We start from the raw sequence: 18534 nt of genomic DNA on the forward strand, positions 1-18534 counted from the left end.
AGCTCACTCAGTTGCAACAGAAATCATATAAGCACAGACAGGTTTCCAAAACTCGTGCTTTTTTATTTTTCTTGGCAAAAGCGTTACGGGTTAGTCAAAGAAACTTAGAAATGAGAATCAGAAAATTATAAGGACATATTCCTCGGTCTTGCACACATGCAGTAATACTGGAAAAATGTGGCGGCAGGCTATTCCCAAAATGCCGCTCTGCTCTTAAAGGAGCCACAACATATTTCACCCATGGAGGATTTTCTGCCCTTCTTCATGGCAAATTCTTTTAAATTGGTCAGGTTGGATAGGGATTGTCAGTGGACAACCACTTTCAGGTCTCTCCAGAGATGTTTAAAAGGTTTAAGTCAGGGCTCTGGCTGGGCCAATGTAGAAGATTCACAGAGTTGTCCTTACGCCACTACTGTGTTGTCTTGGCTGTGTGCTTAGGGGTGTTGTTATGTAGGAAGGTTAACCTTCGGCCTTGACTGAGGTCCTAAATGCTGTCAAATAGGTTTTTATTGAGGATATCTCAATTTTGGTCTAATCAGTTTTCCCTCAACCCTGACCAGTTGACCAGTCCCTGCTGCAGAAGAACACTCCCACAGCATGATGCTGCCACCATCATGCTTCATTTTGGGATGGTTTTGTGCAGGTAATGAGTGGGGCTTGGTTTTCTCCAGACATAACATTTAAAATTAACGTTTAGGATTAAGTTTAATCTTGGTTTCATCAGACCAGTGAATCTTGTTCCACACAGTCTGAGACTCCTTCAGGTGCTTGTTGGCAAACTACCATTAGTTTTGCACTGAGAAGGGGCTTCCGTCTAGCCACTCTGCTATAAAACCCATGGGCTGTCATGATGGTTGTCCTTCTGGAATTTTGTAACATCTCCACATTGGATCTACAGAGCTCAGCCAGAGTGATTATCAGGTTCTTAGCCATCTCTCTTACTAAATCCCTTCTCCCCTGATTGCTCAGATTGGCAGGGCGATCAGCTCTGGAGGCCACTGAGCTATTGGGAATCTTCAGTGCATCAAAAAAAAAAAATTTTAATCTTCCCCAGATCTGTGCATTGCAACAATGCTCTCCCTGAGTTCTGTAGTCAGTTTATTTGACCTTATGGCTTGGCTTTTGCTCTGATATGCATTGTCAGCTGTAAGGCCTTCTGTAGATCTGTAGATCTGTAAATCATGTCCAATTCATAAACCTTTTCACAAGTAGATTCTACTCAAGGTGTACAAACATAGTGCTAATGCAAAACAATGAGCAAGAGAATTAAGAGGCACCTAAGCTAATTTTGAAGTGTTGTTGCAAAGTGTCTGAATACTTATGTTCATGTGATATTTCAGTTTTTTATTTAAATATGTTTACAGACATTTCAGAATGCACATTAGAAGAGTCCTGATTGTACCACATTTCTTCCATTTAAGAATTATGGAAGCCACTGTGTTCTTAGGACTCATACACACAATTCTAAAATTGTGTACTAGTAATTAGTAGACTGTGTAGATTTCTGAGTGTAGATTAATAGGAAAGAAAATAGTTTGTACCATTGTAGTATCAAGCTGCAACATAATAAAAAAAAATAATAAAGTGAAGGGGATCTGAATACTTTTAGAATGCACTGTATAGGTAGATAGACTTGGAAATTACCTGGCTCTTGAATTTGCTAAATGTTACTGCATTTGTCATTATGTTTATTATTGGTTATGCGATATCTGTGAATTTATGAGAAATTAGAAAACTTGATTTCTACTTCTCCGTTAACCTTGCTGTTTTTCATTTGAAGATTTTAATGAACAGCTTCAGAAACTTTGGCAAAGTGTAAAGTCAAGATAAATTGCGATGATGATGATGCTTTTATCATTTTTAAAATAACATTCATCATTACAACTCTTGTCTCCTCAATATACCATTAAGCAAAACTGCAGCTCATGTACTGTCCAAACCTATGCCTCACATGAAGACTTACATGTTTTATCTCTGTTGTAAACACACCCTGGGGTTCCATATGCCGCTCCTACACTAAATTGCCAATAATAGCCAGTTATTATATTTAAATCTCTCAATTTTCAGTCTCCTTTGTTTTCCTCTGCTGATTCTTTTTCTCTATCTCTCTGGCCTTGTCCTTCTGCTTCTGCAGACTCCTGCAGGGCCTGGGTTCCTTTTAAGCTTTGTGTGGTCCAGGTCAGTGTGTGCGTGTGTATGTGCATATGATGGTGATGGGGTGAGATGGGGGGAGGGGTCGGAGTTGGAGGATGTAAGATTGCAGTAATTACCCAGTCATACCTGTTCATTAAGCTCACAGTTGGATTCTCACTCATAAACGGTTAGAAACCAATTAAAGCTACGTGGGCCATTAACAACTACAGGCAGGCTGTATGGTACCACAGTGACGAAGAGATCTCAAGAAAGAGGGAAGGAAGAGTTGTCGTAATGAGGAAAGAGAAATAGCAGGAAGACATATTGTGCTAATGACAAGGTCTTTATTGTCAGTACAGTGAGTGATGCTTAAAGAGATTGGAGGCAGCAACTAAGGTAGAGAAGAGAAGAGAAGAGAAGAGAAGAGAAGAGAAGAGAAGAGAAGAGAAGAGAAGAGGAGAGGAGAGAAGAGGAGAGAACAGAACAGAACAGAACAGAGGACAAATAAGTACAACACAGTGACAGTGAACTCCACAAAGCAATGCAGGGTCTAAATTAGGGGGTAAAAAAAGGATTCCTGGCTAAATGGCTTGTGAAATGGAGGATAATGAATCCTGCCATGTAAAAGCTGAAGTGTGTGAATTGGAGTGATTATGATACAATAGTTCTTGGTGTGAAGTCTGATTGCACAGGTATCCTCTCATCAGTAGGAGGTACCGCTCAGTCCACAGGGCCAGAGGAGGGGGCTAACTCTCAGCCACATTGATACAGTGAGACAATTACGCTCCCTCTCCGAAACAACTTTCTCCTTAACTCTAGCCCACACTTAAACAATAGGCAATGATTTAAGATTGACATAAAGAACCACAGAGTCCTGCCTTCCTCATTTAGAGCCTACTTCCTCATTTACAGACTACTCATGTGCAACCACTACACTGTAAAGAGGATGTCCCTCAGGCTCTCAATCAGTGATCAACTTTCGACTTGAGATCAATTAGCTGAAGAGTAGCTGGTTGTCCCCTTTGTTTCGTCTACGTACTTGAATGTTAGTGAGCGCTTGAGATTCATCGGAAATTTGACCTTTGTTCGCGTCAAGCATGGTGTCTAATCTGACTTGAGAGGTCTTGTGCCTAGATCTGAAGAGAGAAGTATTCCAACTCTACAAAATGTTTAATCTTGGAGAGAAGATATATTAAGAATAAAAAAACGAGTTGAAATTAAAGCTTTTGAACTAAGACAGGTATTGGAAGGTAAAGTCTGCTGCAGAAACTTTGCCTGACAAACTTTTCAATCATGGCACATCAGTCCTCCTGTGCCACTTTTAATAGAGCCCAGATAATGGCACTGGTAATTGGTCAAAACACACTTCTGCTTAGGAGGAAGCATGCCGCGCTATTGTCACCATCCCTTTTGTTGTGGTTAAAAAGAGGGGAAAATAAGATGCAATTTAGACACTTTTAAGAGGTGATCTTTTCTTGCTCTTTTTTCCCTTCCTCTCCTCCTCAATCACGGTAAAATTGCTGCTCAAGTAAGACTGTAATTAAACCCCAAAGTGGCTCTCTTCGGAGCCGCACGGCAGGCTTAAATTAAAAAGGCCCTATTAAGGCGGAAGTGCACCACGCTAGCGCTGGTGGCTAAGCATGTTCATAACATAACTGCTTTCGGGAGGCTAACTAACCACAGAGGGGATCCAGCTGCTAATGCTCGGCTGTTTTAGCGCTAGCTGTGTTCAGCTACTGATTGCTCTCTTGCTGTTGATAAGTAGGCCTACAAGCTGATAATGACGCGTGTCCCTTTTAACTTCCTGAGTGCCAAATAACTGCCTTGCTTAAGACATATCAATGGGGTTACCCACTTTAACATTCTTAGCATTAGCACAAGCACCTGGATTTCTTTAAATACTTTTAAAGCTCTTCAAGCAACTGCATCTGATTTCTGTATCAAGCATTAGTCTATGCCACTTAGTGCCTCAGTTGGGATATTTATTAACGTATGTTCTGCTGAATGCGGGAATGCTTTCTGATTTCTGCCAGATAAAAACATGAAACATTTCAACAACATACTTATATGTTTAGATTTTGTGAAATATAATGGGAGTAAATTAATATTCTAATATATTTTATGATGTTTATCTTTTTTTTTATGTAGAGGATTGAGAAGGCGTTCATTCTCAAAGAAACCTGACTTGTTAGTGCTTTATGTAGAATTGACAAATCATGCTAACATGCAGATATAATTTTTTTAAAGATCATTTGATATTACCCACATAAAATAACTATGAGGCAAACAGTTATATTTTGTACTCTGATGCTACACTACATGTTTCCCTGACCTTAAGACTCATAGGTGGTTCTCTCTTAAAATGATAACATGCAGCTGGAAGCAACAATTATATAGAAAGTCTTTGTATGCTGTATTATTACAATTGCATTTTCTCTGGAATGGAGAAACCCAAACTGTTCCAGCATGACAATGCCCTTGTGCACAAAATATGCTCCATGGAGATATGGCTCGATGGCTCGACAAGATTAGTGTAAAAGTGTTCTTCCACATCAACACCTGATAGCCGTGACCTCAACCTCACTAAACACTTTTCGGATAAATTGGAATAACAACTTTGCACTTGGCCTCCTCACTCACTATACATCAGTGTACAATCTGTTGTGTTTTCAGTGTACAGTTTAGGGTTGAGGGGGTGGTGTAACTGTCTTTAACAAACTATAATAATGTGCTATATTTAGTCTTACACATAACTTATTTAATGCTATTCTAAATGCAGCTATAATCTAGTTGAGAATGTAGTGTTCCCTAAGATCCCTGAAAGTGGCTTGGCCCCGAGCAAAATCATAATGTCGATGAATGTGTGTTGACACAAACTAGCAGTAGCCAGATGTTGCCTACATTAGGAGCTGATGTCCTGTCATGTCACCTTTGCAGTTATCATGGTGTCCCATCTGCTTACATCTGCTCCATCAGTCCTTGTGAGATGTACAACTCCTAACAATATTGTGCGGGGGGTTTCAGAGTGAGTTACTTTTACGTGTACAACTTTATGTACTGCATTATTTCAGAATAGTTGCATGCACAGAAATGCAGTATATTAAATTGATTGCTATATTATATTGAAGTATATTAATTCTTTTATTTTATAATTATTTTCTGAAATCATAATATTCTGTTTTTGCAGAATTTTCTTTCTAGGCAAAGTCGCCACCTAGAGGTGATTATGCTAATAACAACCTCTAATCTTACAATGTAAATGCAATGCAATATGTGATCCTTATTATTGTACCTGAAATAAAGACAGAAATAATAAAATGTGAAAGAGATTTTTATTTTAGCATAGCATGTATTAGCTATAAAAGAGGTCTTGGGAGATTGCAATCTAATATGTAAAATTTCAAATGCAGCCTGAGGTCAGTAACAGATTTCCAAATCTTGAATACATGAACTGAAGCATGAACATCAGTAAAAATAAAGCACGTTGCTGCCGTGCAATTAAAAAACCTGCATTAGTATTTCATTATTATAAATGCTGCTATTGTCTTGAAAAAAAAAACACTGCAGAATTACTTGAAGAAATTCAATTATGAGAAGGCATTTGGCTATTACAAAAAAAAATTAAATTAAATCTTTTAAAAGGAACATAATTAGCCCAGTTTGTTATGTTGATTTGGATTAAATATTTTTACAATATCACTAAAATACTCCCTCATGCTTGGCTTAAATTGCAAAAAGAAACTCTATGTCACTAAGCAGTATACCTTCAGATCCCAGCATTTATATAGACACTAAATAGTCTTGTAAATATAATAAGATAATTGTTCTTGTTGTAATTAACTGCTTTTTAGCTTTTTTTAGGGGTTAATAAAATTAGTTTTTACAAGACGCTTATTTTTGGAGATGGAATTTTTATATTATATAAAATATATAGCTTATATAAATAAATAAAAATTAATACATTTTAATACAAATATTTAATGTTTAATGGTCAACAGTTTCAGAGAATCCTGGCAGCATATGGTATTTGCACTGATGAATAGTGATTACTGATAAGGATACACAAACACGGACAAGATAATCACTAAATGGAGACAAAATCTTGGACCCCATAATTGAATAATGGAAAATTTTGTACAGACTGACAAGTCCATTATCACCATATTGCCTAAATCAGAACAGAGGCAGGCAAAGGGTTTCATGTCAGTATTGTTAGGGATCCATAATGGTCTCAGGAGCCATCATTGGGTGGAAATCATTAGGTCCACTGATTGTTTTGCATGGTCATACAACCACCAGCAAATATCTGTGTGCGATTTTCTTTGTTACAACGATGCAAAAACACTGTCCTGATGACATTCCCATATTCCAGCATGTTATTAAATTACAAAAAAAAGACAATAATAATGTCATAACAACTCCTATGTAATGCAATGGTCTTATAGTTGTCACAGAGGTCTATATATGCATTCTCTCCATCATTACACTTTGGATATATTTCATACACCTCCTGGTGTCTGTGTGACTGATATTCATGGGTCCGTATTGGAGAGACTGAACAAGAACGAGTGAAATGAGACTTGCAGAGTCACGTCTAGCACAGAAACAAACCTAACACACATACTGCTAAATGAAATTGAAGAGTGGTTTGATGGACACCACGATAAAGTTATGAAATTCCAGAGTGTAGACTATGAAGTTCATATCAACCTCCACCATCAAAGATGCTCCAAACCATAAACTACTCAGGGCAAGGGCTCATAACACCATTTAATTAATTGTTCAAAGCTTTTTGTGAGGCAAATGAGAGTTTTTTGCCTGGTCCATTTTATTTTGTCTATTTTGTTTTCTGTATATGAGTCGAATTCAGTTCATGTCCTTGTTTAAAAACCCTTATACAATTTGCAGCCATAACTATAAGAAATGCTTTTATACTGTCAGTATCATTTACTTTGCAGGACATCCGGACAGAATAAGAACACAGTAGTATGTTTGTCCTAACCTAAATATATTAAATGTCAGTGAATTGTCTTGAAGTGTCTTGCAGGTTTCAGAAAGAATGTTTCAATCTGATGGTTATTTACTAAACATTGCCACCTAATGGTTAAAATGGGAATTGAAATGTTGCATGCGTTGACAGTAAATAAAAAAAATAAAATAAAGATAAAGACAGTGATAGTCAATAAAAGATTTATTTAGTCTGTGCCACATATTATATTATCATATGTTAATCTTTAGGAATACAAAATGGCTTTTCAAAATAAAAGCAGTCGCTTTAAAGTAAATTTTCTTTAAAACACACTCGTCAGCTTTAATAAATACTCTTTTGTTTATACAATGGAACTTTAGGAAACAATCAGGTTTGTTTTGTAAGGTCAGGGAAAAGGCAGACACAACAGAAAGCAAGCCAAGTGCAGAGGACAGCAGTCACACCGGAAAGCTTTTTTTTTTAGGACAAACTGGACTACTGTTGCAGGTTCAGGGAGGTCTTTCGGTGAAATAAACAATGTACTACCAAAGCACCATCTGAAGTGTTCGCCTAAAGGCTACTTAATACTATTGGGCTAATCTGACTAGTCGCAGACTGATACAGTACATTTTCATCTACATGTAAATAGACCGCAAGGCTAAAGAACAAGCAAGAGATTAAGTTTACAGGTGCACTGATACGATCTGTTGACCAGAATGCTGCATACTAGTCCTTCATTGGTTGGTACTGTTTTGTTTCACACTGCAATGATATCAATCAATTAATAGAACTTATTTGTTCACTTCATTCGATCCTTTATTAATTACCATAACAGACAGTACTTCTTTCATCTCACAGTCATGAACATTGCTCTGTGGAATTAACCTACTATGACCATACAGACTACTGAAACTGAAAACTAATAGTGGCATTCATTATTCAGCCATGAGCTACAGGTAAGCAGATCCTATGCAGGATAGGCTCTCAATCCATTGGTGGATCATTCATACAGGTCATTAAGGAATGCCTCAGTGCTCTGCTCTATGGAGTAGATGTGTAAGTTATTGGGTTTGGTAACAGTCTGACAAATGCACACTAGCTGTTAATTAAGAAGAGTCGAGTACATTTGCTGAACATGATGCGCACGTGTATGCACAAGCAGAGCCGCACAAGGTCACCTGTGGACATTTCTTCCCAAAACAACACCGTTATCAAATTCCCTTGCTCGGAGAAGCAATGACAAAGCGAAAGGGAAATAAGAGACAACACAAAAAAAAAAAGCCATTCTTAACGCGTCCCGCTCTTGATATTTAAGACGACGTGAAAGGATTAAGAGAAGTACAGAATGCAATGATTAGAAAGTAACGTTAAGAAAAAGTTAGTTCTCTGGATGATGAAGTGGCACTTCTCATTCAGCCCGAACAGTAAACGACAAAAAGAGAATTCTCCACCCCTCCAAATCCTTGTAAATGCATCAATGCTTCAGCGAAGCTCTTCACATTCATGATATTTCTTTTTCCCTAATAATCAAGATACAAACACAGATTTACATATCTAGCTACAGATATTGGAACGTTTACACAAAACTGACTACCTACACACACACGATCTGCTGTTCAATAATACAAAAAGAAAAATATTGGTACATGATCAGAAATCACATATTGGCATTTCTATATTACTATGTTAAAGCAAATTGTAACATGAAAACAGTTCACTTTCAGTGCTGCTTTTAAAGCAGTCAAGAAAATACTTTGGAAGTTTTCTCTTCTCTGTATCACAACACTGTTAATAAGTGTTAAGCAACGTGAGATATAACATTAGCCATGAGGTTGGTTAATGCTCCAGTGTTTTTTAGCCATTTCAGATTCTGACTGCTTATAACGGTGTTTACTTTAATCTAAGTAAGCTGGTTAAAGAACATTTTTCCAAAATAAAAGGGTAGTCCTTTTCCTTCTCTCTAATGCCAGTAACCACTGGTATTGTGTTAGTTGGCAACGTATCGATATAATATTTATATTAGGATGTGAGTACCATTGTTCACTCTTTAAATGGGTCTGATCTGAGAGCTCGATTAATGCTGAGTTGAGCAACACCCACTGCAAGTCATGTTCACTCAGTAAATCTAATTATACAGGGACAAAAAATTCCCTTTAAGTAAGTGGAGATTTAATTATTAAATCGTTAATTATGTGTCACAATCTGCCAACGATTTGGTATATTCCAGTCATAAAGGGTGAGAGGAGTATGCAATTTGGATGTGCAGGAAATGATCACCTCTACGCTGGAGGAGAAAGGACACGCAAGTCTATGCTAACCTCCAGTGATTAAACGTAGCCAATTTTGAATTGGAAAAACAGGAAGTGACAGCACCTACATAATCAAAGAAGCGATTACTGAATAACGGCAATAAAGTTTAATGTTCCTTTCAAACCTTGCAAGATGTAAAAGAAATTTAGCACAACAGCTAACCAGTTTATACTCCACTCTCGATAATATAAATGGAATGCTCCAAACTTTAGTTAAGACTCAAATATTTCTGGTCATCTCAAAAACGTGTATTTTTAAGATATCATTTTAGTGCCCCTTTGATCTATCACATCATATCTTATACATATATTCACCTGGCTACACTCTTTAAGAGAGGCTCTCATCCCATTCAAGAGACTCTCATCTCTTGTTTATTGCACCACTTTTTTTTATCCACATTTACTCTTTAGATTCACCAACCCATTCTCAGGTCAGGAGGACTTAAATGCGACCATTGCCATGGCTGCTGCCCCTTCTGGAGGTTAGGCTGTGTGGGGTGTACTGAAGTTCAGAGGTCAAAGTCAGTCCAGAAGCTTCACAGGCCAACACCAGCTGCCGCAAAGCATCCAGGGCATCCATTTTAGCACTGCGCAGCAGATCGCACTGACCCTGGGATAGGAAGGGTGGAGAGATCATTACTACTGAATACTGAAACATTTCATCATTCATCAGATGCAAAAAGCAACATGGAAAAAAAGGTCTTGGAAGAATGAGCCCTAGTTGCATTTTATCTGGGAAGATTAGGGGAATTATTGATTGTAGCAAAATGTAACCTTTAGTACGGTGATGTTCCAGGTGAAGCTCTCCACAGCTTTGCTCAGCTTCCGCTCCTTCAGGTTCTCCTTCTCCCCTAGTTTGGCCAGATCTTCATGAAACACCATGCCTTAGAGAGAATAATAATAATATATATATAAATACATGCAAATAATATTCAAGAGAAGAAAAAAAACATTATTAATGGTGCAGGAACCAAGCTGACCAATAGTAGCGTACAGTATGTCTATTTTTGTTTTTAAAAAATGATGTTCCTGTTTATGAAATATTTTCTGGTTTTTGTCTCTTCTCTAAACTGGCCTTTTGGCTCTCTCATGTTCTCTCATAGCAGACCAGCAGTGTGGCACTCACCCTGTTCCATTACAGTGTTTCATCCTCATAGGGACATCCACACCAGCTATGCACCCCCCTCAGGCTGGCAGCTTTTTAAATTTGTTTGCACACAAGAATAAAACTAGAATTTTTTGTTTTTATAATGGCCTAATTAATGCAATGGAGTGCCCATGTTTGTAGAGAGAACACTAATTGGAGAGAAGTCGATTTATGATATCCGTCTTTCCCATGACAAAAGATTTTGGGTTCAATTCTGTGTTTCAATTACAGATTTACTGTAATAACTGGTGTACACTCTGGTGGCCGTGTCCTCATTATGAACAATCTATTACAACCAAAAGCAGCCAAAAAGATTTATCGTTCATCATTCAGCTTACCTTCCTTCTGCACCTGAGCGATTCTCTCCTGCACAGCATCTGCATTCTCTATTAGCTGTTTATTTGCTGAGATCATCTGTAAAGACACACACACAGGCCACATGACAGTTGAGGAAGACATATACTTACTGACACACATTGTAGACTTGTCTCAGACCAAGCAGAGACCCTGTCTGCCCTCTCCCACAGTGTGGATATTTATAACATGAAACCCAGCCAGACAGGCAGGCCAAACCCAGATGCACCAATAAATCAACAGTTCTACTAGGAAGCCAAAATAAGATGGATGCAAGCTAGGACCATCTCTATGTCTGTCACATATGATAATGTCTTCTTCTTCTTCTTTCGGCTTCTCCTATTAGGGGTTGCCACAGCGGCTCATCCATCTCCATACCCCCCTGTCCTCTACATCTGCCTCTTTCAAACCAAATACCTGCATGTCTTCCCTCACCACATCCATAAACCTCCTCCTTGACCTTTCCTCCTTCCTGGTGGCTCCATCCTCAGCATTCTCCTACTGATATACTCCATGTCCCTCCTCTGCACATGTCCAAACCATCTCAATCTCGCCTCCCTCACATTGTCTCCAAAACATCCTACACGCGCATGATAATGTGCTGTATTCTAATTGGATTTTAGTTTATATCAAAACCGTTTGGAGCCTACTCAGAGTGCTCCATGGTGAACGGTTCAACACATCTGTCAGAGAAATAAGGAACCACAATTTTTTTTTTCCAAAAGAAAGAAGTTAAGAAGTTGTGTTATGCAGAGCTGTTCGGCTGTGTCTGAACCTTTCTACAGTCAAAGCTATAAATAGAGAAATAAAGCATTCGGCTCATCAGCCGAATAACTTCAGCTGGTTAACCATGTGGAGCCGAGCATTAACATTTCTCTAAAAATGTTACTGATTTAATTCTGTTAGGTTTGCGGGGACAAACAAGGAAACCCCCTCTACCTCATCAACAGGAAATACCCATGATGAGGGCTTCATATATTTAACACTTGATTTAATGTCTAACGTCACTGACATTCTGTAATTAGAGCACAGTATTAATACATCAAGTAGCCAACACTTGTGTTAAATAATAAACATTATTCACATTTTAATAAATTGTCAGCCCATTAATCATATAAAAATTCCAAAATCATACATTTTAATTAACTTTTTCTCTCTCTGCATATATATATATATATATATATATATATATATATATATATATATATATATATATAAAATTAATACAGACCAGCTACTGTAGCTCAAATTACTGTTTTGGCAACAAAAGGGGGACCAACACAATAACAGGCATCTGGTCATAAATATATATATATATATATACAGTGGAACCTCGGAGCTCGTGAGGGTTAGGGACCAAGACCGGTCGCAAGTTCCGAATTTTCGCGACCTTTTGATACGCCCCTTCCAACCCAGTAAAAACCCAAAGAACACTATACGTAATCGATTTAAATGAGTAAATAACACTATTTCACTCCATACATAATAAAAATAGTTTTAAAGTATTTTTTAGACAATTTTAATGAGATAAACCTTGATTAGAAATGTTAAAACTAGTGTTTTGAGCAGCTCGCGGTTTCTCATGAGCCGATCTGAATGAGAGTCGCCGGTCGGAATGAAAGTCGCGAGCATGCAAGGTCGCGAGCGCTGAGGCCGCGAGCTCCGAGGTTCCACTGTGTATATATATTAAAATTATTTTTAATCCCTAAACATTTCATTTACTGTGCCAAGTCTAAAATCAAGCACCAGAATCCGCCATGATGGACACGTCCGGCAATTAAAACTGTCTGCTTGGAAACATTGCAAAAATTCTATTTGGTGTACTGATGATTTCTGTCATTTACTGTACACTGTAATTACTTTAAAACATTAACAAGAATATTTCATCTTCATGCTCTATGTTGAGTTTAGTTTCACTAATAATAAACATACATTTGCATAAAGCATCCATAGTTGTCCATGGCCATGTTAATTAGAGTATTAAAAACTTGAAAAGTGTTATTTTAAGGTACATTTAGAACAGATAAAAATGTGTGATTCAGTTGTGATTAATCACAAGTTACGTCATGACAATCATGCAATCACAATTAAATATTTCCAATTGACAGTCCAATATATATATATATATATATATATATATATATATATATATATATATATATATATATATATATATATATATATATAGTTATAATACTGTATAACAACAACAGGTGATTCAGGGCAAAGAGTCTTGTTTTGATATTTCAGGCCAAAGTGTTATTTCATCCAGCCTCACACAGCTGACAGATATTTATTCTTCAGGAAGCACTCAGTATTCTCCTGGGTGTTTTTACGTAAATATAAAATTCAAAGTCACAGCTTGAGAAGTTTAGCTTCCTCATGTCCACAAGCGGAATCTATTTGAAGGCATGCTTATGTAAATATTAGAGATGTAACTGAATATGAATGTGTACAAGAATTGTGTTCTGAACACAAACAAACAGAGATACAGACAGGAGGCACACTTTTTGTTTGAAAGCTCGGCCAAATGTTTCACAGGGCATCTGGATAATACATGAATGTGATCTATGCAGTTGCTCATTTGCCCCTAGTACCTGCCTTATTAACAGCGTTGTATATTAGTCAAATTGTATTTAGTTTGTTTATAAATTTGATTTATCCCACTTATTGACTGAGACTGGGATTGAAAGAAACAGTTTTGGGTTAAATCTGAATACAGTCACAAAAATAAATATTTAAATATTTGGAACACTAAACAGATACAGATGCAGATATATTCTCTCTCCAAACATGGGGTCAGATTAAAAAGAGGCTCTTGTTTCCGAAATCTTTTTCTCCTTAAAATTGTTGAATTCGTATCTTAGGCAACAGCTTCAGTGTAATCAATAAAGCCCAACATAACCATTCTTTCTCTAAAGTGTCAGTTACAAGACTTCAGAGTCCTTTGAGGATATATTTTTCTCATTAAAGTATAAGGTGTGTGAGTTATTCACCATGTCATAGGCATTAAGAAGCTTGCGTGTGGTGTCGTTCAGGTTTGAGAGTGGCTCCAAGCAGGGGTAACCGTCTTTTAGGATCAGGCTGGCTCCTGGGGCACCATCAGGGGCCTGCAGCCTAGTGGACAAACTATGCATGCACTGCTTCAACGTGGACACTGGGGGGAGCCCACACTGCTCTGTAAACGCCACTGTAGCACTCTATAGAAAAGGAAAAATATTAAATAACTAATTGTTGATATGATTATTCACAATTACACACATGCAAATACCAACAAAGCAAAGATGAGCAAGGAAGTGCATATTTCAGGTTTTCTATTTGCTTGGTTTTCTTTCTATATGGAGTGTGATGCGTTCTTACACAGCTGGCTATAATTATTTTTGTTGTTGTTGTTGTTGTTGTGTGGTATAGTGGTAGTTTCAAAATAGAAGCAAGCCATTAAACCAGTTCTGATTATGCAGTAATTAATATTAAAGAACATTATTTAGGAACTACTATGAATTATTCAGCAACTAATGGAAACCAGAGTGAATAATGTAAGCCTGGACAATCACCTGGGCTCGGGGAGAATAAAGGGTCTCATGTTAGGTAACATTTCTCTCCTTTCTGTTTTCTACCTACAGTGGACCAATAAATCGTTCTAAATTGACTGAGAGACAACACACACAGAACAGTATTTGAATGTAATTTAAATGCAGCAACGGATAACATTAAACAGTGTTTGAGTTTATGCTGGACAGGCTTATCAGTGGATATCAGTCTGTAGTGTTGTAGTTCAGTGTAAATGGTTTATATATTTTCTTATTTAATTGGAGTTTTCCAACTGGCAGTTATGTACCTTGTGTAATCATTGTAATCATAAATGTGTATGTCACTTTTAAGTATATATATATATATATATATATATATATATATATATATATATATATATATATATATATATATATATATATATATATATATATATATATATATATATATATATATATATATATATATATATATACACATAAAAGTAAGAGAGAGAGAGAGAGAGAGAGAGAGATAAGTAGCTCAGTGAAAGGTTTTCATACACCTGGAAAACTCCTATCCGCCTGAAGGTAACATCTGATTCCACAAAATACCACACACACAGACACACACATATTACATTTACACACACAATTATTACATTCGTGACTGAATGAATGGAGACTGAATGTGGACCGACCTATACATGACCTTGAGACATGTTTAGGGCCGAAAATTACATATAAACACAGGTCACAAGATTTTGTATACTGTGTTGGTAAATGTTTTTTCAGATCATCGTGTTCTTTCTTACAGTAAAATATATAGTGGTGTTCAAGTGGTGTATATAATCTTTATATTAATAATATATCAAATAAATCTATCAGAACTACATCAATGTAGTAGTCAGACTTACCAGTGCATTCTCCCGAAGATCAGCGGCCTCTTTGAGAGAAGGGCCAGCAGAGCGAAAGGTGTCATCTAACACTTTGATGCCTGTGTTTCGGAGAGTAACGTACTCCCTTCCTCGACGTACTCCTCGCTTCACGGATAGGCCTCTTCTCTGTGCCTTGCCTCCACCCCGGCGATTCGTGATAGCCACATGCACAAACAGGCTGGCGTGAGGTAAAGGCTCTCCCGACAGCCCGAGCAGTGGCACATTCCTGTAGCCGGGCTGTAGGCATTCGAAAGCGATGGTGTATTGGCCAATAAAGTCGTCACCAATGTAGTCGTCATCCAGAACGACAAACCGCAGCAGGGCCAGTTCTGGCATGTTTACCTATAGAGTAATGATTTTAAAACCCAAAAACACAAATCAATGGATCAGAAAACCCGTGTTCTAATGTGGGGTCTAATTTAAATGTTACAATTATACAAATATATTTTTAAACACAATTACATACAACTATGTTTTGTGCACCGTGCACTGATTCACCGACACCGACACAATTCGCAATAAGATTAAACACATGACCAAAAAGAGCTGCTCTTCAAATATTGTTCATCAATAAACAGCTTGTATTGTACCGTTACTCGTTTTTTCTTTTTACTTTAAAAATTAGCCTTTAAAATTTACTTTAAAGGCTAATATGTTTATTTATCAAACAAAGTTACATTTGCAAAATGCGATTTGTAGGAACAATGCTCTTGGCCTCTAAACCTCTAAAGAGACAAGGGTGCACAGAATGTGTGCATGACAGAGAATACATTTACACACTCTCTCACACACACACACACACACACACACACACACACACTCACACACTCACACACACACACACTCACACACTCACACACTCACACACTCACACACACAGGGGTAAGTCAGTCATGTGTGTGTTTGTACATATACATGTAAAAAAAGAAAAACACAAATTAAAGATAAAACACCTTAAATGAACAGACCATGAATTCAAACACAGAAACACAGATTTGTATATTAAACAAATGGTACACAATATAAATGTAAGGCAATCCATGCTCATCTTCCATATTCTACACAAATACCTGAGTGTACCTTTATAAGACTACAACAGTTAAATGAATATTTATAATTAATATTTATAAAATTAAATGTCGGTCAATAAAAGAACATTGTCTAATATTAAATTATTGCCATCAAAATTCAATTGTAAGTTAAGACAGAGACACAAATGCAGAGGGATGGGTATCATTAAGAAGACATCAGTCTCTATGATGAATGTGTTTAATGAAAAAAGTAAAATGAGAAAGCACCGGTCATCGATCATAGCACACTTAGTTTCTAAAGTGTGTGTGTGTGTGTCTGTGTGTACGTGAGTAGAGCAGATCTCTAAATTTCAATGAAGCTACAGTCTAGCTGCAATAAGGTGCATTTTTTTTTTCTTATTTGTACTTAATTTAAATTCTCAAACATATGAGCTTAGACAAATCAGCCTTGTTACATAGTCCAAGAACGATTTCTTGTCCTTTTCTGCATTCCTTAATTACTGGCTATGATCTGAAGGTGTAGTTTAACATTAGGCGTTGCTTCCATAATTTCAGAACTAACAGAACGGTTGTATCCATTTGCCCCCAACATCTGAGTCATTACTGAATCGAGACCCTTGACTGTTCTTGGTCATTAACCTTATTAAGGCTTTATAACACTGCATTCACGTTATTATAGGTTCTAACATTTCATTATTGCAATATCAGAAAAGCAAATGATTACATAATTTGTTGACAGCTTCATCACCAAAGTTCGAATACCAGAGTAAAGTTTAATAAACAAATAAAAGTTTTGAGAATTGCAAAGTTCCTCTGACTGGAAAACTGCAATATTTAGTAATTGCCAGCATTCTTTAGGAAGAGCAAAGTCACATCTACTGTAAACCTATGTCACGAACTCCCTCTCTCAGTATTGTGTTCATGTTGTGTTTTGTGTTCCTGCTATGTGATTACGTCAAAACATGACTTTGACTCTTGCTTCAGCCTTGATTAGTTTTTCTATACATATCCTGTTGTGTCTTAGCTCTGATGCAGATTTTTGCAGTGTGTAAGTGACAATTTACATTAAGTCCAAGCTCGTTGTCTTTGTCCTACAACAATCTTGTTTTTTTACTTCATTTTATTTACATATTTCTTTATTTACTAATTTTATTTACTTATTTATTTAATTAATATGGTATATTCACATGGTGTAAACATTTATCAGTTCTCACATCCAGGTTTTCCTACCATGGGAACTTTTCATGAGGAAATGTTAGCATGCATACATTTACTCATCTACATGTCTGCTAGTGTACAAAAATACACTCCAGAGTGGCTCAAGGCCATGAACATTTTCAAACAAAAAAATGTTCCCATTGCATAGTGTCTTTGCACAGAATTTAATGTTGATAATAATTCATATAGTAAACTTTAAATGGTAGTTGTAATTAAATTAAAAAATCATTGGACAAACATACAATAGCAAAAAATAAAGCCTCTAATGCTTTGGGGTCTTAACAACAAATAATAGTTCAGGTGCCATAGGAAGTCTTAGGAGTGCATTTGTTTCATTCTTGCCATTCATTTTTTTATCAAACCATTATAAAAGCTTGGAAACCTTGTTTACCAGGATCGTATGTGTAAATGTGAACTATCACACTACTATTAAATTTGTTCATTTTAACCATCAAGAGTTATTTAGACCAAATTTAGACCAAATTTATAGTGGATATACTGTATATAGTCAGCATGCACCACTTTTTCAGTATGTTTCCACAGCAATAATTGATATTGAAGTCCATAATTTTATCAATTTTAAATGAATGAAATAGTAAAGAGCACAAGAGCTGATGACTACATGCATACTCTCCATAGAGATTTGGTTTCCGGTTTAGAGCTACACAATGAGACTGTCTTGTTGAAATCGGAGTTGCATTGGCCCTCTGCCACCCTGTGGTACTTACACTTCCTGAACTGTAAATGTGAAGTCCAGGCTAAGCAATAATGTTTCTGTTACTGTCACATTTTAATGCTAATTAAACTAATTTGAGGTATCTAGTTACAGTGCAACAATGTGCATTTAGAATATTTAAACATGGCTGTGCAGGCAAAGATACAGTGACAGTGGTTAGTGCTATGTTAAAGAAAAACCCTAAAAAAAC

At 36.8% G+C, this 18534-nt stretch overlaps 1 protein-coding gene across 3 annotated transcripts in view; it reads right to left on the reverse strand.

Annotated features, from left to right (window-relative positions):
* Positions 1 to 7309: 7309 nt before the first annotated feature.
* The window catches only part of plcl1 (phospholipase C like 1), a 62286-nt gene continuing 51061 nt past the window's right edge, over positions 7310 to 18534 (reverse strand). For all 3 annotated transcript variants that reach the window (XM_046843257.1, XM_046843247.1, XM_046843240.1), the window contains 5 exons: positions 15339 to 15701; positions 13909 to 14112; positions 10897 to 10972; positions 10186 to 10295; positions 7310 to 10021 (listed from right to left, as the gene is read on the reverse strand). In XM_046843257.1, the coding sequence (XP_046699213.1) occupies positions 9854 to 10021; positions 10186 to 10295; positions 10897 to 10972; positions 13909 to 14112; positions 15339 to 15701 (921 nt within the window). In that variant the 3' untranslated portion in view covers positions 7310 to 9853. The remainder of the gene's footprint in view (positions 10022 to 10185; positions 10296 to 10896; positions 10973 to 13908; positions 14113 to 15338; positions 15702 to 18534) is intronic.

This window comes from Silurus meridionalis, chromosome 3 (assembly GCF_014805685.1).
Source record: "Silurus meridionalis isolate SWU-2019-XX chromosome 3, ASM1480568v1, whole genome shotgun sequence".
NCBI classification, from domain to species: Eukaryota; Metazoa; Chordata; class Actinopteri; order Siluriformes; family Siluridae; genus Silurus; species Silurus meridionalis.